The 23,710-nt window shown below is 44.2% G+C and overlaps 1 protein-coding gene across 1 annotated transcript in view; it reads left to right on the forward strand.

The window, feature by feature from the left end:
• abca1a (ATP-binding cassette, sub-family A (ABC1), member 1A) overlaps positions 1–23,710 on the forward strand; it is a 125,872-nt gene that overhangs the window by 18,896 nt on the left and 83,266 nt on the right. Inside the window, exons 3-5 of the mRNA XM_039758160.1 lie at positions 3,301–3,394; positions 18,502–18,643; positions 19,260–19,378. Of these exons, the coding sequence (XP_039614094.1) occupies positions 3,301–3,394; positions 18,502–18,643; positions 19,260–19,378 (355 nt within the window). The remainder of the gene's footprint in view (positions 1–3,300; positions 3,395–18,501; positions 18,644–19,259; positions 19,379–23,710) is intronic.

A 23,710-nucleotide genomic window follows, 5' to 3' on the forward strand; every position in this document is an offset into this window, starting at 1 on the left:
AAGACCCCTCAGCCTGCTTCTACCCTTTGGGGTCTGTAGTTGCCGTTATTCAACATGAGAAGACAAGAGCTGTGCCAAAGAAAGTCAAAGAAGCCATCACCAGTGGGAGCAGCATGTACCCCCAGTTAGTTACAGACCAGGCCAGTTTAAAGACCCAGTCAGTGAATCTGCCACACTTCCTCCAGCTCCACGAGCCCAAAGCTCTGCCAGCTAAAGCCCACCCAGGCTGGAGGACCTATGCAGATGGAGAAGCAGTGGTAGAGCTGTAACTCCGTTCGTTGTCTTCCTTCCTGTACTGATGCTGCAGAAACGCATTCCACATCCTCAATGTCAGCCTTGAAATTCTCCCGTCTCCTCAGAAGACCCCTCCAAGCAAGTCAACGATTTGCTAAGTTTGACCGCAGGTCTTCCCCCTCATCCCACTTCTGACACCAAGGTGGTGTTGTTGCCGAGTGCCTAATGAATTCATTGCTCCCTATTTTGTTCCCTCGAGTGACTTGCTATCCCCAAAGGGACCACTTGCCGCTGCCACACTCGTTGGAATTCTGTTTGCGACTTTGGTGGGCTTGATGTTTTTTTTTTTTATGGGTTACCCTGCAGCTCGTTGTCCCGAGGAGTGATGATTTGACATATCACTAATGTCACAGTAATTTCACTGTCTGTCACTGGTGTTTCTATCTATAATATAGCGCCTTTACTATCTGTCATCACCACTTAATGGAGGTCACACACATTTTCTCTTTGAAATTTGTGTAAAAAGTGTACAATTGAGCTTAGTCTGCAAAGGAAGTTCTGATAGCCCAGATGATTTATGGCCACGTGCCTCCTGAATGTTTATTTTTGCAAACCATAACCATTGAAAATGTGAAAAAATGCTATACTAAGGGAGAAAACTGAACACCGCGTCCAATTTCTATGTAACCTTTGGTCCACTGACTCACTCAGAGGAGTAAGCAGATTTTTGTGTGCGCAATCCTGATGAAATCCTGAGAAAAACACAAAGGGATTACTGCAGTTGTGCAACATGATCTGCTTTTCCATGTTTTTCTGAGTATATTTGGCAGGAAATAAACCCAAAGCACTGAGTTCTGTGAAGTCCACTCCTCCGAACGTAACATCATGTTCTCAGGAAATTCTGTATCCCATTCAAGGGCTTCTGGTCGTGGGTGCAAGGCAGGACCACCTCTGATGTGGCCCACTCACAGACCCTCACAGTTTGGGAGCAACAGGCTGTCTGCCAAAGAGCGAACCAGCAGTCAAAACACAAAGTGTGTGTGTGTGTGTGTGTGTGTGTGTGTGTGTGTGTGTGTGTGTGTGTGTGTGTGTGTGTGTGTGTGTGTGTGTGTGTGTGTGTGTGGTAATACCAAAACAGCTATTAGTCAACATGCAATGTAAGGTGGCCAATCAGAGAACTCAAAAGTAGGAAATCAAACAAAAGCACTTAGGAAAAGGGTCTTTCAGAAAGGACCCCCAAACCTGTCATTATATGTGGCTAAGTGGAGCTGCAGATGGACGTTCCCGTCTCTTGATGATCCTGGTCTGGATCTCGGCATCAAGACTCTTCATCCTCAGTGACTGTGCTGCATGGTCTGCCTCATCCTCCACCTGTGCAGTTTGGCCATTGTCTGTGCTCACCAGTGGTCAGCACCAGCACACCCAGACTGGAGGACCATTGCAGATAGAGAAGCACTGGAAGAGCTGCAGAGGTAGCAGATCTCCGCTGGCTTCCTTCCTGCACTGATACTACAAAAACACATCCCACATCCTTGACCTTGAACCTCTCTGGCAACTCCTCAGAAGACCCCAGCAACTCCATTTTAGGTCTCTGAGGAACTCGGCAATTTGTTAAGTTTGACCGAAGGTCTTCCTCTCATCCCATTTCTGACACCAGTGTAGAGCTGTGGCCGAGTGGATTGGAAATCCAAATGGATATTTTTACTCTTGCACTGTTTCCTTTGGGTAACTCGCTGGCCCTGAAAGGACTTTCTTGTGTTTGCCGCACTGAATGGAATTCTGTTTGCGACTTGGGCGGGCTTACTCCCCTGCAGCTCAATGTGTTGGCAACTTATTGCCAGGCTGATTTAACTTGTCAGTGGCGTTGCGATACTGTGCCAGTGACGGACAAACTGTTCAATATAAAACTGTAAAAATTATAACTGAGAAGGGAATATGTCGTTCTAATGAGTTTACACTTATACCGTAAATTGTCATAGATGATTCATGTTATATATAGCCACTATACAGTATATGTATATATATAGCGCCTTTACTATCTGTCATCTGTATCTATCTATTTTATAGTGCCTTTCATGTGTGTATTTATTAAATATATAGTACCTTATTAATCATATAGTGCCTTTCATATCTATCTATCTATCTATCTATCTATCTATCTATCTATCTATCTATCATATAGTGCCTTTCATTTCTATCTATCTATCTATCTATCTATCTATCTATCTATCTATCTATCTATCATATAGTGTCTTTCATATCTATCTATCTATCTATCTATCTATCTATCTATCTATCTATCTATCTATCATATAGTGCCTTTCATATCTATCTATCTATCTATCTATCTATCTATCTATCTATCTATCTATCATATAGTGCCTTTCATTTCTATCTATCTATCTATCTATCTATCTATCTATCTATCTATCTATCTATCTATCTATCTATCTATCTATCATATAGTGCCTTTCATATCTATCTATCTATCTATCTATCTATCTATCTATCTATCTATCTATCTATCATATAGTGCCTTTCATATCTCTATCTATCTATCTATCTATCTATCTATCTATCTATCTATCTATCTATCTATCTATCTATCTATCTATCTATCTATCTGTCTATCTATCTATCTATCTATCCATCCCAAATCACATCATAGACACTCAGGCTTTAATCCAATTCAGGGCTGTGGGTGATCACCTCCGACCTCAGCAGTAGTACAGGGTGGGCTGGCTGTCTGTTGCAGGACCCCCACACATCACGTTTTTACACAAGTTAGTTTTGAATCTCATGTGAACCTGACACGTGTATTTTTGGAAATGTGGATTAATAACTTGAGTACCCGAAGTAAAACCCCAGCAGACATGGTGAGAACTTGCAGACTCCACAGATTCAGAGACCCCCTGTCTGTGAGACGCCCTCACTATCCTCAGTGGTGTTTCATCTTCTTCATTTTACCCACAGAAGTGCAGTCATCACCGGAGAGCCGTAGTCAGGCTTCACTGATCTGAACGCAGCTCTTTCTACAAATGGTTTTGTCTTCTTCTTGTTTTTCAGTTTCAGCTTCTGATTGAGATTGCATGGCCGCTCTTCTTGTTCTTCATCCTGATCTCGGTGCGGCTGTCCTACCCTCCTTATGAACAACATGAATGTAAGTATCCTTTACTGAGATTTGAAGTTGCTCCTCACTTGATAAATGCTGCACCTCGAGACTCTGAGATGCACGACTGGATTGGCTCATCATTTGTTGTCAACTTACTGGCCGTAGTTCAACAATGAATTAATGGGCAGACATTGTTGGCTTCTGTTTAATGTTTCAGACTCTTTTGTTTTCCTGTCTTTTTTTTATTAATTTGTGTCTTTATATGTTCTTATTCTGTATTTACTATTTGTAACACGTATAGAGTAATCCCCCAATTATCCATTTGCTATTATGAATAGTAGCAAACCTTATTAGTAAGTCATTTTTCATTGACACGCATGCCTATTATAAAGTTTCATTGATAAATTACGTATAATAAAAAATGCAAAGCAGCGGGTCCAGATGGTGTATCGCCACGACTGCTGAAGGTCTGTGTGTTGGAACTGAGGAGTCCTCTACAGCACATCTTCAACCTGAGCCTGGAACAGAGGAGAGTCCCGAGGCTTTGGAAAACATTTTGTATCACCCCAGTCCCAAAGGTATCACGTCCTAGTGAGCTGAATGACTTCCGGCCTGTTGCTCTGACGTCACATCTGATGAAGACCATGGAGCGGCTGCTGCTTCACCACCTGAGGCCACAGGTCCGTCACGCCCTCGACCCTCTGCAGTTCGCATACCAGGAGAAGGTGGGAGTGGAGGATGCCATCATCTACATGTTACACCGATCCCTCTCCCACTTGGACAGAGGCAGTGGTGCTGTAAGAATTATGTTTATGGACTTCTCTAGCGCCTTTAACACCATCCAACCTCTGCTCCTTAGAGACAAGCTGACTGAGATGGGAGTAGATTCACACCTGGTGCCATGGATTATGGACTATCTTACAGACAGACCTCAATATGTGCGTCTTGGGAACTGCAGGTCTGACATTGTGGTCAGCAGCACAGGAGTGCTGCAGGGGACTGGACTTTCTCCGGTCCTGTTCAGCCAACATACATCAGACTTCCAATACAACTCGGAGTCCTGCCACGTGCAAAATTTCACTGATGACACTGCTATGGTGGGCTGCATCAGGAGTGGGCAGGAGGAGGAGTATAGGAAGCTAATCAAAGACTTTGTTAAATGGTGCGACTCAAACCACCTACACCTGAACACCAGCAAGACCAAGGAGCTGGTGGTGGATTTTAGGAGGACCAGGCCATTCATGGACCCCGTGATCATCAGAGGTGACTGTGTGTAGAGGGTGCAGACCTATAAATACCTGGGAGTGCAGCTGGATGACAAATTGGACTGGACTGCCAACACTGATGGTCTGTGCAAGAAAGGTCAGAGGCGACTATACTTTCTGAGAAGGTTGGCATCCTTCAACATCTGCAGTAAGATGCTGCAGATGTTCTACCAGGCGGTTGTGGTGAGTGCCCTCTTCTACGTGGTGGTGTGCTGGGGTGGCAGCATATAGAAGAAAGACGCCTCACACCGGGACAAACTTGTTAAGAAGGCAGGCTCTATTGTAGGCGTAAAGTTGGACAGTTTAACATCTGTGGCAGAGCGACGGGCGCTGAGCAGACTCCTGTCAATCATGGAGAATCCACTGCATCCACTGAACAGGATCATCTCCAGACAGAGGAGCAGCTTCAGCCACAGACTGCGGTCACCGTCCTGCTCCACTGACAGACTGAGGAGACCCCACACTATGCAACTCTTCAGTTCCACCCGGGGGAGTACACGCTAACATTACTCAAAGTTATTGTCTGCTTTTTTAATTTTATTTTATTTTTTTATTTTTTTATTTATTTATTTATTTATTCATTTTTATTACTATTAATTTAATATTGTTTCTTTGTATCAGTATACTGCTGCTGGATTATGTGAATTTCCCCTTGGGATTAATAAAGTATCTATCTATCTATCTATCTATCTATCTATCTATCTATCTATCTATCTATCTATCTATCTATCTATCTATCTATCTATCTATCTATTATATAGTGCCTTTCACTCTATCTATCTATCTATCTATCTATCTATCTATCTATCTATCTATCTATCTATCTATCTATCTATCTATCTATCATAAGAAATTACCAACATTAAATACCAATTAGTTACTGTGGATGATTACAGGAACACTCGTAACGTTAAAGAAGTGTTGGGGTATCAGCTGGGTGACCCCTTTTAATCCAAATGTAAATAAATTTAAACTAAAAGCACACTCGATGGCGTATACAGAAACAAAGTGAAATTAATCTTCATGATGTTGTTAACAGGAACCAATCGGGTCGTCTTCAGCAGGTCCGCGCTGTTCACAATTTTGGTCCGGTATGAGACTCCATTCATGCCGGGGCGTCTGTTCTTTTATAGTCCTCCGGCCATTAGGGGCACAGTCAGCTGCCCTCGGTGGGTGTCTTATCAATGCTGTGGATGACAAAAGAGACAAGAATTTTACGCTGGGACACTAATAAACCTAGAAGGTGGTCCTCCGACGTGCATGCGTGGTAATACATTGTACATTATTCTGACGTCACACGCAGAGGTACAGCCCCCCTGCGCCATGCATGGAATGATGCATTGTGGATGTGGCATCGAGTATCCAAAGTGGGGAAAACATTTGCTCAGAATAGAGCGTGATTTGAAATGTATGAATCATTCGTTTCTGGAATTTTCCATGGAATATCTTAGAGCCAAATGTAAACCACAGATACAGTAACTGAAATTGTCATTGTCGATTCTGCAGACACAATGGCATCTGCTGTACTTACATTTTACCTGAGAGCTGTCACTGCACTCTGAGCCTGCACTCTGTGAAGAGTGATGGACTGAATTGAATTGAATTAAATCTAGCCGTATCCTTCAGGGTCACTGTGGCAATTTCATACATTTCATTGCTACCTTCCTGTCTCTTTTGGCGAAAACAAAGTGGGCTGCAGTGGTGAAGGCCTCAGAAGGGCGTCTCGTTTAGCTTTTATTTTGATGCGCCCTTTATTTGAGTTGTTTTGAACCCCCGTTTTTTCAATGGGCACTGACATTTTGGAACTTTAGAATTGACCTGTGTTACGTAGGGCGGTAGATAGGTAGCTAGATGGTGTAGTTGGCAGGATTAAATAAATAAGATAGATAGCGTAGTTGGCATGATTAGATAATTAGTGTAGTTTGCAGGATTAGATAGATAGATAGATAGATAGATAGATAGATACTTTATTAATCCCAAGGGGAAATTCACATAATCCAGCAGCAGTATACTGATACAAAGAAACAATATTAAATTAAATAATAATAAAAATGAAAAGAATTAAAATAAAATTAATGTTCGCATTTACTCCCCCAGGTGGAATTGAAGAGTCGCATAGTGTGGGGGAGGAACGATCTCCTCAGTCTGTCAGTGGAACAGGACAGTGACAAAAGTCTGTCACTGAAGCTACTCCTCTGTCTGAAGATGACATAGACATGAAAGGCAGTATATAATAGATAGGTAGTGTAGTTGGCAGGATTAAATAGATAGATAGATAGATAGATAGATAGATAGATAGATAGATAGATATGAAAGGCACTATATAATAGATAGTGTAGTTGGCAGGATTAAATAGATAAAATAGCGTAGTTGGCATGATTATATAGTTTAGTTTGCAGGATTATATAGATAGATATGATAGGCAATATATAATAGATAGATAGATAGATAGATAGATAGATAGATAGATAGATAGATAGATAGATAGATAGATAGTGTAATTGGCAGGAATACATAGTGTAGTTGGCAGGAGTAGATAGCTGGATAGTGTAGTTGGCAGGGACAGATAGATAGTTAGTGTAGCTGGCAGGAATAGATAGTGTAGTTGGCAGGATTAAATAGATAAAATAGGTAGCGTAGTTGGCATGATTAGCTAGTTTAGTTTGCAGGATTATATAGATAGATAGATATGATAGGCAATATATACAGTAATACATGGATAGATAGTGTAATTGGCAGGAATGGATAGTGTAGTTGACAGGAGTAGATGGATTGTGTAGTTGGCAGGGTTAGATAACTAGATAGTGTAATGACAGGGACAGATAGATAGTTAGTGTAGCTGGCAGGAATAGATAGTATAGTTGGTAGGATTAGATAGAGAGATATGAAAGGCACTATATTAGATAGATAGATAGATAGTGTAGTTGGCAGGATTACATAAATAAGACAGATAGCGTAATTGGCATGATTAGATAAGTAGATAGTGTAGTTTGCAGGATTAGATGGATAGTGTAGTTGGCAGGGATAGACAGATAAATACATAGAACTTTATTTGTCCCCAGGGTTGACATCAAGGGTCACAGACAAGGTGACATCATACATCAATGGGTATAAACGTCAGCCTCTTTGACTTCTTTTTTAATGGGCTCTCTGGTTTCGGATTCTTTTTAGACTTGATTGCGATTTTTCTCTTATGTCTTACTTCTGGTTTTCGTGGATTTTTTCGTGTAATTGGCAGGAATGGATAGTGTAGTTGACAGGAGTAGATGGATTGTGTAGTTGGCAGGGTTAGATAACTAGATAGTGTAATGACAGGGACAGATAGATAGTTAGTGTAGCTGGCAGGAATAGATAGTATAGTTGGTAGGATTAGATAGAGAGATATGAAAGGCACTATATTAGATAGATAAATAGATAGTGTAGTTGGCAGGGTTAGATAACTAGATGGTTAGTGTAGTTGGCAGGAATAGATAGATAGTGTAGTTGGCAGGATTAGATAGATAGTGTGGTTGGCAGGGATAGACAGATAAATACATAGAACTTTATTTGTCCCCAGGGTTGACATCAAGGGTCACAGACAAGGTGACATCATACATCAATGGGTATAAACGTCAGCCTCTTTGACTTCTTTTTTAATGGGCTCTCTGGTTTCGGATTCTTTTTAGACTTGATTGCGATTTTTCTCTTATGTCTTACTTCTGGTTTTCGTGGACGTTTGGTTAATGTTTCACATCCTGGACCTTGTTTAACAACTTCTCTGATCTTGGCTTGTTTTTCTGACCTCCTCCTATCTCCTTATTCTAATTTCCTTAGATAAACGCACAACAAATGCACTTTCAGCACAATCTGTGCCTTTTGCAGACTGTGCAGGCTTATGAGATGTAAACAGAAGCCACAGTTCTCTTTGTGGAGCTAGTATGGGTTGATGTGATATTTTATCCATTTTGAAAAAGGGTGGAATGTGGCCAAAAAGGGAATCCACGTGGTCAGTAACAGTGATTAGGTGCAAATTGAGCCCAGTTGGTATTAAGATGCCAATCTGGAGTAGAGAAAATATCCCCCCTGCTGCCACTAAATACCTGTAATGTTAACACAGGGCAGCATGGATCCATTGATGTGACCCCACCATGGATCCTTTGCTCCTTTTACCATCTGGCATGGGATTTGGCTGTGTTGGCATCCGCTCTGCCAGACCATGTAACAGTTCTTATCCACAAGCTGTAAGGCTTCTCAACACCCTGCTGCCCCGTCGGCCATGTTGGCAAGCCTGTCCCCCGTAGAGATCTCTCACACATACACAATAAACGTGATGCCCTTTAACTTCCTTTATTTGTTTGCGTTGTGTTATGTTGGACGGGGGTTCCCAGAGACATGTCGTTTCGTCTCTCTGTGTATGTTGAGGTGACAGGTGAAGCTGACTTGATTCTCTTAATCTCCAGTTGTCCAGTTTATCGGACATGTGCTCCTCCCTCTGTAGCCTTAACTTCTTGTTTTGGAAACCAGCGTGGTCTTCTGCTGCTGTGGGCCATCCACTTCATGGGTCCGACGTGTTGTGTGTTCGGAGATGCCCGCCTTTTATTTGTGGTGAGCCAACGAGTCTATCCACTGTCCTCTGACCTTCCACTTTTACTAAGCTTTAATTTATCACCCCTTTATTCTGCAAGATCTATAGACGGTTGTGTGAAAATCCCCCGGGAGGGCAAGTGGGACCACCATGTCTGGCTCCGACAATCATACTCGGTGGTCCGAGGCGCAGTGGTCAAACGTTTTGGCCTTTCTAATGTTGCCGAGACGAGTAAACCACATGACCACCATTTGAGCCATGTGATTGGCTGATTGAGGGAGCTGGCAGTTTGAGTTAACTAATAAAGTGAAGCCATTCTGTATTCTTTATTATTGTTATATATTCTTTATTCTAATTCATTTATTAGGCTAGACAAATTAGCAACAACGGGACAAAACACTTTCACTATTGACTACATTTGAAAAAAAAGAAATTATATACATTTTAGGGCTCTATACTCATTAGTGAAAGGAGAGGAGGTCCGGATCAGTGTGACCAGGGTGCTATGGGGTGCCCACCGGCCTCTCCCGAGAATTTTCTAGAACGGCTCATGACTGATCACTAGGAATGGCGCCTTCTGATGAAAATGGCAGCGGATTACATCACAGACGAGAATTTCTCTGTCCGTCTAGCACTCTGGAAATGCTGCAGGTGGGTCACGGAGTTCTACAGCCTGACCCCCTCTGTGGCAGCACAGGCTGAACTTTGCAGCTGACCGCCCAGGGCATCTTATCTCGGGAGCACTGTGATGAAATATGCCTGAACGAGCAAGCGGATGAGCAACCTTTACCCGTTCCAGCGAGTCACACGAAACAGACTTCAGGCCCACCACAAGATAAATCTTATCTCCTAGGGGATTGTAACAAGGGGCAGTCCCGTTTAGCTGGGTCAGTTACATAATGGCTCAGTCGGCCCACCGTGGTGTGTCCCCTCACAATTTCCAAAACTCTTCATATTCTTTTTCCCTGAAGCCCGGCTGTGGAATTTAGCAGCGCTGGGTGATTGTGGACAAAAGTCATTCCTCTTTCATTCATAGAACTTTAATATCTTTGGCAACACAGTTGTTTGTTTTTCCATACCCTTCACCTTTTGTGGCCTTTGGGGGGGCATCTTAGGAGCCCAAACCCCCGGCACAACTAAACCAGAGGTGGTCTTGTGTTGAGATAAACTATAAACCAAACCCTCTTTACTGGTTTCTTCTTCAATTCCCTCACAATTCCTTCTTCTCTCCTTGACTCCTGAGCGTTGGCCTTTTCTCCCTGCTAAGGTGGAGTGATGGCTTCTATGATGGGACCACCAGAAGACCAGGGAGTCCTCTCCCCGGCAGCACAGAAAACTCAACAGGGCTTCCTTTCGGGACTACAGATCCCATGATGCCCTGCGTGTGTCCAAACCATAGCCTTGCTAGATAGAGGAGCACTGCCATCTATCGTATGGGGAGTCAGCAGTTCACGGGAGGCCATCATCCTCCGTCCATACATTAAACACTCCTCTAAAATGGGAATGGGAATAGGAAGCACCCCATCTGCACTATCGATCCATGAAATGAGCGTTCATACCAGTCGGGATGCCAGGTCATCCTTTATGACAAGACATCCTTGACGTCAAGGTTATGGGGTCCCGAAGCTGACACAATACAATACAATACAGTTTATTTTTGTGTAGCCCAAAATCACACAGGAAGTGCCGCAATGGGCTTTAACAGGCCGTACCTTTTGACAGCCCCCCAGCCTTGACTCTCTGAGAAGACAAGAAAAAACTCCCAATAAAAACCTTGTAGGGAAAAATGGAAGAAACCTCGGGAAAGGCAGTTCAAAGAGAGACCCCTTACCAGGTAGGTTGGGCGTGCAGTGGGTGTCAAAAGTAGGGGGTCAATACAATACAATACACAGAACAGAACAAATCCTTAATACAGCATAATAATAAAAATTTTAGAAGTACGATTTAACATGATGATGACGATTGGGACAAGGCAGGAAGCAGCACAGATTGGGCCATCCGTCCATTGACGTTCCACTCATACGCACCAGCCGGGGTCAGTCGCACTCATGTTTACATACAAGTAGTGTTTTGAAGTTATGCTTGTTAATTATTTGAGATTTAACACAAAATGAAGAATATGTGCGGCCAGTTATGGGGTTTTTGCTTCGTATTGAAAATGACACATGAAAATAAACCAACTGTGGATACGTCAACGGTCTGCGAAATGGCCCACTTGTATACCCAACATGGCCAGCTTAGAGTCCAACATGCCATGTTCAGGGTGGGCGACCTTTCCAAAAAAAAAAACCATATCCTGATCCTTTTAACACAAAATCACCCTCCACGATCTGAATTGCGATCTGTCTTTTCAATATGGAGTCCACTTAAGAGAATATGTGGACTCAAACTCTTTAAGACCTAAGTTTCACTTTATTTCAAACCAGTAATGGCACACTGCACAATAACGTGCAGTGAATCCACTTGACTTATAGTCTTCATCCTCTTTCTCTGTACGGTTAGCATTCGTTTGCTCGGAGGTTGATGCGCTTGCTGCCCCCTGAGCAGCTCTTCTTGTCTCCACTCTAGTGGCCCGCTGCTTCTCTTCTCTTCTTTCGTCAGCATCTTTTCGTGTTTGGGCTGCAATTACTTAGTACGTTACCTTTCATTTTTCACGTAAGCCACCACTTAAGTGTTCAATCTGTCTCAAGAATTATTTAAGATATGAAGAAGTAGGGCAAGTGTTGGCGACGTTGGTAGGGAATGGGAACGGCACCTGTACGCATGCGCCGCCCTGCTGGCCGCTGCCGAGAGTTGATTCTACAGTAACATAAAATAAAAATTAAAAGAGGAATAACCTTGGAGGTCAATCATCACCCCGAAAGCGGATAGTCGACGGACGTCACGTAGTGTATGTGTACCAGATTTCAGGTCAAACGGTTTGCGAGCTTACAGGTGATTTAAAATCCTGGACAGACAAACGATAAAGACTCGCTGAAATACCCAATGTTGCCAGGGAGGAAAATAAAGCTTTTTTTTTTTTTAATTGTTTTAAAAATAAAAATAAATTAACAAACAATGAAGATTCACCTGGGGTGGGTTGGCACCCTGCCCAGGATTGTTTCCTGCCTTGTGCCCTGTGTTGGCTGGGATTGGCTCCAGCAGACCCCCGTGACCCTGTGTTCGGATTCAGTGGGTTAGACAATGGATGGATGGATGAAGATTCACTAATGTGCTTGTCTTGCGGTGTTGTATGTATGTTGTCATCTAGTTGACGCTCAGAACCGGCCAACTCCATTTAATTTGAAAAGCAACAGGCGGGCGATGGTGGCGGCGCGCAAACATAAAGAATGCTGGCAGTCACCTGCAGTTCGCCCTCTGGTGGTCCTTCCGAGTGTCAACTGAATGATAACCTGAATACAAGACCACAAGATCAACCCCCACCCTACCCAGAAGTGGATGGGTTAGGGTTGATTTCACCTGACAGTATTTTTAGTATATATTATATATATATATATATATATATATATATATATATATATATACACTGGGCGGCATGGTGGCGCAGTAGGTGGCGCAGCCGCCTCGTAGTTAGGAGACCCTGGTTCGCTTCCCGGATCCTCCCTGCGTGGAGTCTGCATGTTCTCCTCTTGTCCTCCCACAGTCCAAAGACATGCAGTTTAGGTGCATTGGCGATCCTAAATTGTCCCTGGTGTGTGCTGGGTGTGTGTGTGCCCTGCGGTGGGCTGGCACCCTGCCTGGGGTTTGTTTCCTGCCTTGCGCCCTGTGTTGGCTGGGATTGGCTCCAGCAGTGACCCCGTGACCCTGTAGTTAGGGTATAGCGGGTTGGATAATGGATGAATAGATATACTAGAGGGCTTTGCCCCCTGCTTGCTTTGCTTGCCAACCCCCAGGTGGGTGCTATGCGCTAGCCTCTTTGTGGCTCTGCCACTTGCATATGGTGAAGCGGATGTACAATTTAAACAGATTGTTCTTTTCATGGGAATTGTTGCATCTGCATAATAATAGAAGTAACTATTTTACATTACAGCGAGTAATTAACCACAGTAAAAAATAGTAAAACGTAATAAATTGAAAGAAAATTATATTTCATGTTGCATTAGAGGTATTCGTTGTGTAATATATTTTCATTCTGTTTGGCTTTGAAATGAACACACAAATACTTTTTAAACTTACACTTTTACTCAAAAAGTTCAGTAAAACAATTTTTTAAATTCATTTTTCGCAAATATCACATTGAATTTTGATTCTGTGTTTGGACTTTCATTGTGTCAACGAAACGTACAGTCATATGAAAAAGTTTGGGACCCCCTCTCAGCCTGTGTAATAATCGACTCTCCTTTCAACAGTAAAGATCACAGTGGTATGTCTGTCATTTCCTAGGAACATCTGAGCACTGCGGTGTTTTCAGAACAAAGATTTTCAGTGACGCAGAATTTAGTTATGAAATGAAATGAAATGTGAAACACTGGCTGTGCACAAATGTGGGTCCCCTTGTCATTGTGCTGATTTGAATGGCTGTCACTGCTCAGTGCTGATTACTTGGTATGATGAGCTCATTAAGCCTTGAACTTCACAGACAGGAGTGTCCTATCATGAGTGGTCAAAGGTATTTAAGGTGGTCAATCGCAAGTTGTGCTTCCTTCCCTTTGACTCTCCTCTGAAGAGTGACAGACAGCATGGGATCCTCAAAGCAACTCTCCAAAGATCTGAAAACAAAGATTGTTGAGTCTCCTGGTTTAGAGGAAGGCTACAAAAAGCCATCTCAGAGGTTTAAACTGTCAGTGTCAACTGTCAGGAATGGAATCAGGAAATGGAAGGCCACAGGCACAGTTACTGTTAAACCAACTCAGCAGGTCTGGCAGGCCAAGAAAAATACAGAAGCGGCATATGAGCAGGATTGTGAGAATGGAGACAGACAACCACAGATCACCTCCAAAGACCTCAAGAACATCTCGCTGCAGATGGTGTATCTGGACATCGTGCTACAATTCAGAATATCTGTATGGCAGGGTGATGAGAGAGAAGCCCTTTCTGCACTCACAACACAAACAGAGTCAGTCGCTTGTTGTATCAAATGCTCATTTATTCAAGTCAGAGTCATTAAGAACAAAGTGCTTTGGACTGATGAGACAAAAATGGAGTTATTTGGTCAGAACAAAAAGCGCTTTGCATGGCAGAAGAAGAACACCGCAGTCCAAGAGAAACACCTGCTACCTCCTGTCAAATTTGTTGGAGGTCCCATCATGCTGTGGGGCTGTGTGGCCAGTTCAGGGACTGGGGCCCTTGTTAAAGTCGAGGGTCGGATGAATTCAACCGAATATCACCAAATTCTTCAGGATAATGTTCAAGCATCAGTCACAAAGTTACTTAAGCAGGGGTTGGATATTCAAACAAGACGATGACCCAAAACACAGTTGGAAATCTACAAAGGCGTTCATGCAGAGGGAGAAGTCCAATGTCCTGGAATGGCCGTCACAGTCTCCTGACTTGAATATCATCGACAATCTATGGGATGATTTGAAGCAGGCTGTCCATCAAATTGAACTGAACTGGAGAGATTTTGTATGAAGAAGGTCAGAAATATGACCTGCCATTATGGTGCCCTGAAATGGGGGGACCATGTAGAAGAAGTGTGGTGGGAATGAAATGTGTGCAAATCCCCTTCAATGTTCACTGAATTGTTTGATTTTTAATTTTAAATTGTGGACCAGAGGAGCAGATCACAGAATAAATGTGTCCTTTGTCCCAAACGTTATGGAGGACACTGCAGGTCCCCCAAGTGCTGCCTAAATAGCTCTGACCAGCTGAGGCGCTGAGCCCACCGGACCCTCTGACTGTGTCCTGTTCTATTGGGCCCCCCCAGACGTCAGCAGCAGAAGCGACCGTGGTGGGACGTTGTCTCTATTGGACCTCATTTATGCCTTCAGAGGTGTCAGTTCTCCCCCCTTTTCTTTAGTTTGAACTCCGACGTCGCCTCTCCCTGTGAATGGGACGCTTGTATTGGTCAGCACAACAATCCCCTACAGTTGACCCCACAGAGTCTGTGCAGTGAAGTGAATGCCCAACCTGACCTCAGACAACCTGAGCCCCCTGCCACCCCAGAATCATTCCCAGGTTGGCAGAGAGTAGCCGTTGGGAAAGGGTTAATGGAAATCGCTAGGAGGCACACTCTATGGGAATCTCGAGTGTTGATAAGCAGGAGAAGCAGAGGCCTAAAGTACAGACGGTGACCCGTCTTGAGAACGTGTCCCTTAGGAATCATCCCGTCACGTTACTCACCCCAGACTGGATGGCCGCCTCCTGAAAATCTTGTATGCGATTATGAAAATTATCTTATCTGCTTGTGCTGACGGATGTGTTGGAACCTGGCCCTTAATTGATGTCATGTCAGGAGTACACTGATATCGGCGGTGTTATCTTGACAAGTCCGTGTCAGCGAACTGCAAAGGTCATCATATGACTGGCACTCTGCCACTGCTGCTGCTGCTTAACAACTCCCGACTCCATTATCATCATCATCATCATCATCATACACCGTGAAGGGTCCTGCTTGTGTCTCCACCATTGGCTCAACGTGAGCAGAGTTGTAGGAGCTGCTTGTCCCCAAGTGGCATTGTTGCTGTCCCCATAAAAATGCTTGACTTTGATTCAATTGAAACTGCATGGTATGGAGGGGATCGGTTTCATGGTACACTGGTTACCGCCACTGCCTTATGGACCACCATCTTGAGGTCAAATCCTTTGCATGTGTGGACTTTGCATGTTCTCCACGCTAGGTACATTGGGCGGATAGTCCACTTGTGTCCCACCCGCAGTTTGTTTCTGCTTTGTACCCAGTGCTGCCAGTAAAGGCTCCAGTACACTGGGAACGCTGTAATGGGCAACACGTATGTGCTGGCAAATAACTGGCCAAGAGGCCATTACAACAGAGAGAGTTGGAGTGGAGAGGGGGGGGTCTCCATTTCAAGGCTGTATGCCCCCCACCGACCCACTAGATAGCAGCATCTCTGGGTTTCGGTAGCATTTTGGAATGCTGGGAATTGTAGTCCAGCAGCACACCCCTGTTTTGGTCCCTGGATGCAGTTAGGGGTTGATGCAGGGACATACCCTCCCTACTTTTTGGGATTTCTATATGGCCTAGACAGGGCTGCCTTAACATATGGGCAGGCTGGGCAGTTGCCCGAGGGCACCACTGGCATAGGGGCTCCTATGCTAATCTACTTACTGTATGTTGCGACTTGCTGAGTGGTTATGTAGGAAGGGGGCTCCAGGAACTCACCCAGCCTTGGCCTGGCATGTACTCTCTCACTCCGAGACACAGTGAATGGCCCAATGAATCGATAAATAAAAACGAAATATAAGAAAAAAAGAATGTGCAATATAACAAAAAACGTGTATGCAACAACCAGCATCCCCCCCATCCCGACGGCATAACGAACCCAACGACAACCCAATAGTCAAACAAAGTGCAAAGCACAGTCCAGTGTAGCACAGCCAGTTGACGAGGTAAGAGTGTCCTACCGGTGTCCTGATGTCCCAATGCGGTGATTGGGGGCTTTCCCTCCGATGGAGGCGTGTCCAATCCGTACAAAGTCACACAAACAGACAGACAGACCACTCAATCCAGACAGGAACAGTGATTCAAGGTAATTAACAGGTAACCCAAATGATGTCTGAACAGCCCAGTGCTGACTCAAATGGCCAGTAGGTCTCCAGGACTCTTAACCAATCAGAATCCTGTTCTGTGATATCATCTCCTCTGTCCTTATAATATATCGTATTGTACAGAGGATCGCGTGTGTTCTGTTCTGTGTATTGTATTGTATTATATTGACCCCCTTTTTTTATTGTCACCACCCAAACACGTCCAACCTACCTGGAAAGGGGTCTCTCTCTTCAAATTGCCTTTCCTGAGATTTCTTCCATTTTATTATTAAGGCCTGGCTGTTAAAGCCCATTAGGTGATTTTGGGGTACACAAAAATGAATTGTGTTGTGTAGTAACAGACAGATGGACGATGGCGATCTCTCACCGTTCTGCCAGTTTCCCTTTTTAAAGGAACTGCCGGCTCGATCTTCTTCCCATCAGCCCCTGCACCCTCAAAACTGTCCAATGGCGTTAAACCGCCTGGGCTGCTGGGATATGTAGCACCCTTTTATTACATAGTGCTGCTGCTACACCATAATTGCTCAGCTTGGCTCTAGGAAGAGTCGTGGTTGATCCAAACTCCTGCAATTTAAAACGTATGGAGGCCGCTGCGCTCTTTTTGAACCTGCGGTATTGCAGGATTTATTGTAGTCCTCGACACCAGCAAGTCTCTTTAAGTTCTGCAGGTAACCTCTTTGACTGCATGGCTTGTTATAATCATAATAATAATCATAATACATTTTACTTATATAGCGCCTTTCCCTGTGCTCAACTTTGGAGGTCTTCAGTAGACGGCTGTCTGCCTTTCATAATCACGCCCAGCCAAGTGAATTGACCACCAGACATCTCGGCGCTGACCGATAGAACACCTGAGGCAGATTTCGGGGGTCATAGCACAAAGGGCCCGAATTCCTGTGGGATATTTCAGTTGTTATTTTTATTTTCAATAAATTTGCAAAGACGTCTAAAGTCCTTTTTCTCGATTTGTATCAAGTCTTGCTTGATGAGGGAAAAATATGAACTTCAAGGATGTTAGTGTAATGTTATAAGAAAACGTGAATAAGTTTGAAGGCATCTAAATATTTCTTGAAGGCACTGCGGTGGCATAGCCTGGCCCAAACTACGCTGGTCACCTTGGTCACTGCCTGTGTGTGCAGTTCTTATGTTCTCACCCTACCCCTAAGCCTAACTCCAGTTTTCTCATATTTGTTCTACTAACTGGCAAGTGAGTTTGTGTGCCCAGTAATCGACTGGCATCTCCTGCCAGTTCTGATTTCTTCCTTATTCCCCATATTGCTGGCAAGGCTTTGACATCTCAAGACCATATCATAGAAAAATAGGCAGGATAATTAAATTATTAATTCATAAACTGCTATAGGAATCTCAACCCACCTTATCACGGCAGGCAAGAACCAGCGGTGAACGGGGCACCTGACCCTGAGCCACAAAGCCACAGGCAGGATCTGAAAGTTAAAAAGGAAGAAATGTCACCAACAGCTCCAGCAGGAGAGTGACACCGAGTGTGTGAGGCACAAATGTGTACATATCCAGTGTTGGCACACACAGGGTGACAAGTAGTGAAGACTAAACTGGCAGCCGTTGGCTACCTAGATGACCACCATAGCCCACTTCATATCATTGGTGTTACTTTTGTTTTGTTTTGTTTTTTTTAACAGGTCATTTTCCAAATAAGGCTTTGCCATCAGCGGGGACACTGCCATGGGTACAAGGAATCATCTGTAATGCCAACAATCCCTGCTTTCGGTACCCAACACCAGGAGAGTCGCCAGGAGCAGTTGGAAACTTCGATAAGTCCATGTAAGTACAGCACTGCAGCTCTCCGAGAATGGCAGGAGCCTTTAGTGGGCTGGTGTTTGGTTTTATGCTATCTATCTATCTATCTATCTATCTATCTATCTATCAAATAGTGCCTTATCTATCTATCTATCTATCTATCTATCTATCTATCTATCTATCTATCTATCTATTATATAGTGTCTTTCACTCTATCTATCTATCTATCTATCTATCTATCTATCTATCTATCTATCTATCTATCTCTATCTATCTATCTAATAGTTCTTTCTATCTATCTATCTATCTATCTATCTATCTATTATATAGTGTCTTTCACTCTATCTATCTATCTATCTATCTATCTATCTATCTATCTATCTATCTATCTATCTATCTATCTATCTATCTATCTATCTATCACATACATTGCATGGCATTTAGATGTGGCAGTTGATTTGACTTGTGCCCTCCCCTCCCCCCTGAACCCGTGTTCGTGTGCCCTGTGGCGTCTTTCACTACTGGTCCAGCATTACGTGTTACACAAGTGACGGCAAACGCCTTTAGTGATTTTTTCTTTTCCAAGCAAATGATGCACTTCTGGATTTTTAACGAGTGGATTTCTTTCCCCCTTTTCCAGAATATCTCGGCTGTTTTCAGATGCCAAGAAGTTCCTGTTGTACAGTCAGAATGACCACAGCCGTGCGGGATTCAAGAATTTAGTGGACGCGCTGAAGAGCATGCGGGACTCGAGTCTCGGTAAGCCGAATCCAAACGAGAGGTGGAGTGAATGTTGTTGGCTGAGTCGCCGTGTCTGTCATTTTTTATTTTTTCACACCAATTGTGTCTAATACATCAACGTCACACGCCAGTCATGTGTAGAGTTGTGTCTGCTGTCATTTGTGATGTTCCAGTTTGTCTTGAATAGCCCAATTTTGATCATTTGGGACAATGAAAATCAAACAGAAGTCTGAATAGCTGAACGAATAGCAGGCACTGCACTGGTTGGCTGGCGCTGCCACTCTGTGGCTCATGTGTCCAGTTGCTGTTTCTGTGGATTTTCTCTTTTATTTTTTTTCCCAGTTTTTCTTTTGGCATGCCAGGTTTTTTTGATGATGAACTGCTTGTTCTGTTTTTGCCTGGCAGTGGCCTGGCACCTTGTCCAGGGTTTTTTCTTTCCTTGTGCCCACTGTGGTGGGCATTGTCTGCAGCCTGTGGTGATTCTGCTTTGTTCTGGCATTGTGTGTCTTTTGTTCTCCCAGTGTTTGTGTTACTTTTCCTCCCATATGCCATAGTCTAGGATCATGAAGAATAATTGAAGAAATACGGGCAGAGGGTCTTCCACTGTGAAAATCAAAAGCATACTTCAACAAGCACAGGGGGGCTCAAATGACAATGGCGTCGAGTTTGCAGTCCTAGGCCAATGCCACCATCCTGGCCCCTTTCATTTCCCCTGCCCCTCGTATCTTACGACTGCCACATAATTAGTGTTACTTAGGAGGGGCACGGGGCAGATAGCAGGCAGACAGAAGGGAGGGCTCGGCGTGTAGCCCCCTACACAGTTCCTGAGAGTTTGGTTTGCTGCTGTCTCAAATAACCAGAGGCCTGGCATCTGCAGCCTGCCCACCCTTAATGTCGGCCCATCCATCCATTATCTGTACCTGTTTAATCCAGTTTAGGGTCGTGGGGGGGTCTTGTGCCCACATCCTAGCAGGACAGGCTGCAAAGTGTGGCCTCCCATAAGCTTAGTTACACACAGGCCTGGCCAGTTCAGGGTGACCTTGTGTGCCCACCCGAGGCGAAGATGTGTGCCCACTCAAACAGTAACTGGACCTCTGATTAATCTGTGAGGTGCCTGTGCCACCCCGCAGTCCTGCAGGTTAAGGCCATGTCACATCATGTGACTTTTCCAGTGACTTTTCAGTTGTGGACTCCATTTACCGGGGGGCAACGTGCTCCCATGACAACACTGCCCCCAGTCACACAGTATGACACAGTAAAGGCTACTGTAAGAGTCCCCCCCCCCCAAATTTGACGTAAGTCATGGGGTGGGCTTTGCGTCTGCTTATTTGTTTTGATGTCTTTATTCTTCAGTGGTTGCCTGATCTGTACAGTCGTGGTGTTGAGAAGGACCCAAAGACAGCCAGTTAATGCCAGATGAGTTTAATTGTACGGGGGGCCGAATAGCAGCTTGCCCATCTGTGCCACGGTGTGAATGAAATTAGCAGGCGTTTGCGCTGCTGCCGACAAGTCCCATCAAGTCCAGCTAACGAATGCGGCCTGCTTGCTTTGTCGGGACGCCAGTGGAACAGAGAGCCCCCCCATCAACCCTTCTTTCACTATTGTGCTGAAATGAGCAACGCCTGGCGCTCCGTCCTCAGTCCCTGCGGGTTTGGATTCCAAATTTAAATTCTTGTTTAACCCCACGGGTCGCGTGATTTGCTCGGAGATGTTTAGACAGAGAGAGATCTTGGCTCACTTCTGCTCAAGATGGAGTCTGTTGTATTGTTAGCTTGGAAGGGGTGACAGCGTGTGACACTTTTTTAATGAAAATATGACAAAATTAGGGTCGGAATAAGCAGAGGGTCTACATTTGTTTAGACTTCATACAGTCCAAATTCTAGTCCAGACTCAAAACTGGTTTAATCCAGTTCAGGGTTGTAAGAGGCCTGACAGGACACAGGAATCTTCAGTGGACAGGATGGCAGTCTATCAGAGGACCCACTCGCACATGAACAGGGGGTCTGGACCATAACAAAAGGGGGGATCGAGGCTTGCAAAAAAAAAGTTCCTACTGAGGCCTGTCCACAATAGCCTGACCCCAAACCCTAACTACTGGCATTGCAGGCTTCAGCCTAAGCAGGGCCCAAAATGAGCAAACTGGGTTTTAAGTTCAAAAATGCCTTAAATGTCCCATACCGTCGTCCTCTAACATTTCATGACATTTTGTCGTGGGGTACGTCTGATTTGCCAATCGCGCTCGGTGATCTCGTGTCAAATTGCACGACTGGAAATGGCAGCCCTGTGTCACATGTACTGACCGAACGCTGATCTTCTGTCTGACAGAAACAAGTAACCTGCTGGCTGATGGTTGCTGTTGCCACATGAAGGGTTAATTGTCACCGCATTCTCAGCCCATTGTTTCTTTTTTTCCATTCTATTAATGGTGTATAAGACACAAGGCCTCAAATGGACGAACTTCTTTATCATTTTAGAGTGGTTGATTTAGCACTTGTTGTAGTGCACTCTGACCTGTAGGGGGCGTAGCAGCACCCCAACCACCCAGACACAGCTAAGCTGTGCAGTCACGGGTTCTAACAAGGAGTATTGTGATTGGATAAAGTAGCTTCCTTGACTCATCATCATCATCATCACCATCCTCACCTCCAGCCTCGTCCTCCAACTCCTTATATGGGATGCAGCAGCTGATTTTTAGCCCAAACCAGCGTGTATGAATGCATTTGTCTGTTATTTGGCATGGGATTTGTAAAAGCAGTGCTAATGTTTGTGATGCACCATCTGTTGGAATGACAAATGCAATGTCTGTGTCTCAAGTTATATGCCATTTGGTAAGTGATATGTAAAAGTGGTGCAAATGTTTGGGATGTGCCATCTGTTGAAACGGAATATGCCATGCCTACTGTTTGTCTCTGTTTTATGCCATCCAGTATGGGATTTGTAAAAGCAGTGTTAATGTTTGTGAAGGGCTGTCTAGTGGAATGACAAATGCAGTGCCTACTGTACGTCTCTGCTTTGTGGCATTTGGTATTGGGTTTTTAAAATCAGTGCTAATGTTTGTGATGCGACATCTGTTGGAATGGAAAGTGCAATGCATTTTATTAATAAAGATTCTTGTGATGCAGCATGTGTTTGAATGACAATTGCAATGTATGTGTCTCTTATATGCCATTTGGTATGGGATACATAAAAGAATTATTAATGTTTGTGATGCGCCATCTGTTGGAATGACTGACACAATGCATGTATCTCTTGTATGCCATTTGTAATGGGATATACAATTGAAGTGTTAATGTTTGTGATGCGCCATCTGTTGGAATGACTGATACAATGCATGTATCTCTTGTATGCCATTTGTTATGGGATACACAATTGAAGTGTTAATGTTTGTGATGCGCCATTTGTTGGAATGACTGATACCATGTCTTTTATTACTATATAAACCCCTTTGGGATGAAGGTTGATGGCAATTCTGGGTCATGAAGACACAATAAAGGCAAAATTTAAAAGCACTGCTTTAGTGCATCACTACCTGCTTGCTGGCTGCAGTGGTGCCAGGGGCTGCCATGCTCCTCGTGGCACAGACTTCTGAATAAACAAGTTACATCAGCAGTTTTTATCTTTTCCTCACCACCAAAGTACTGTTTTTGTGTGTCTTGATGGCAGCACTCGTGTAATTCAAGCTAAAGGATAATAGAATTTATTACATACAACGACCCTAATAGTTGCGATACGTTTCTTGCTTACTGGCACATGTAGTGTTTCAGTTACACAGCTGGTGGACTTTTGTCAGACCTTTGCTCCTCAGCTGGTTTGCTGTACGCCACATTTGATAAAACAGGGCAGCACTGCCAATTATCTGATAAACGTGTCTGAAGCTGCAGCGCCACAGGTTGCTAAGGAAACCTGCACCAAGTGTCACCATTTCGTCATATTAAGCCAAAGTCATGGACACTGGTATTTAAAGTAGCAGTAGGGGCTGCGGTGGGCTAGCTCGGGCGTAAGGTGCCAGCGTCTGAGCAGGTAGCCACTGGCACATCTAAGAATGGCGACTGTTCATGTGGTGTTCACACAGTCCTCGAGACTCGCACACTGGTGGTCTGTTGGTCATCCAGGACACCACAGGCTCAACCACCTGCATATCTCTGTGCAGACCCTTCAACTGGGATGGCTGGATGGTCCAATCAAAGAACGTCATCCTCACAGGCTTTGTCCGTCCTTGTGGAGCAGACATAGTAGATGACCGCCTGTTCAGTTTCAATCTTTGTCCAAGCTATGGCGGGGCCAGGTGGTCTTTCACTGTGTCCACCAGGGGCGAGGAGACTTTGGCCACAGATAATGAATGATGTTGGT

This window comes from Polypterus senegalus, chromosome 7 (assembly GCF_016835505.1).
Source record: "Polypterus senegalus isolate Bchr_013 chromosome 7, ASM1683550v1, whole genome shotgun sequence".
NCBI lineage: Eukaryota > Metazoa > Chordata > Cladistia > Polypteriformes > Polypteridae > Polypterus > Polypterus senegalus.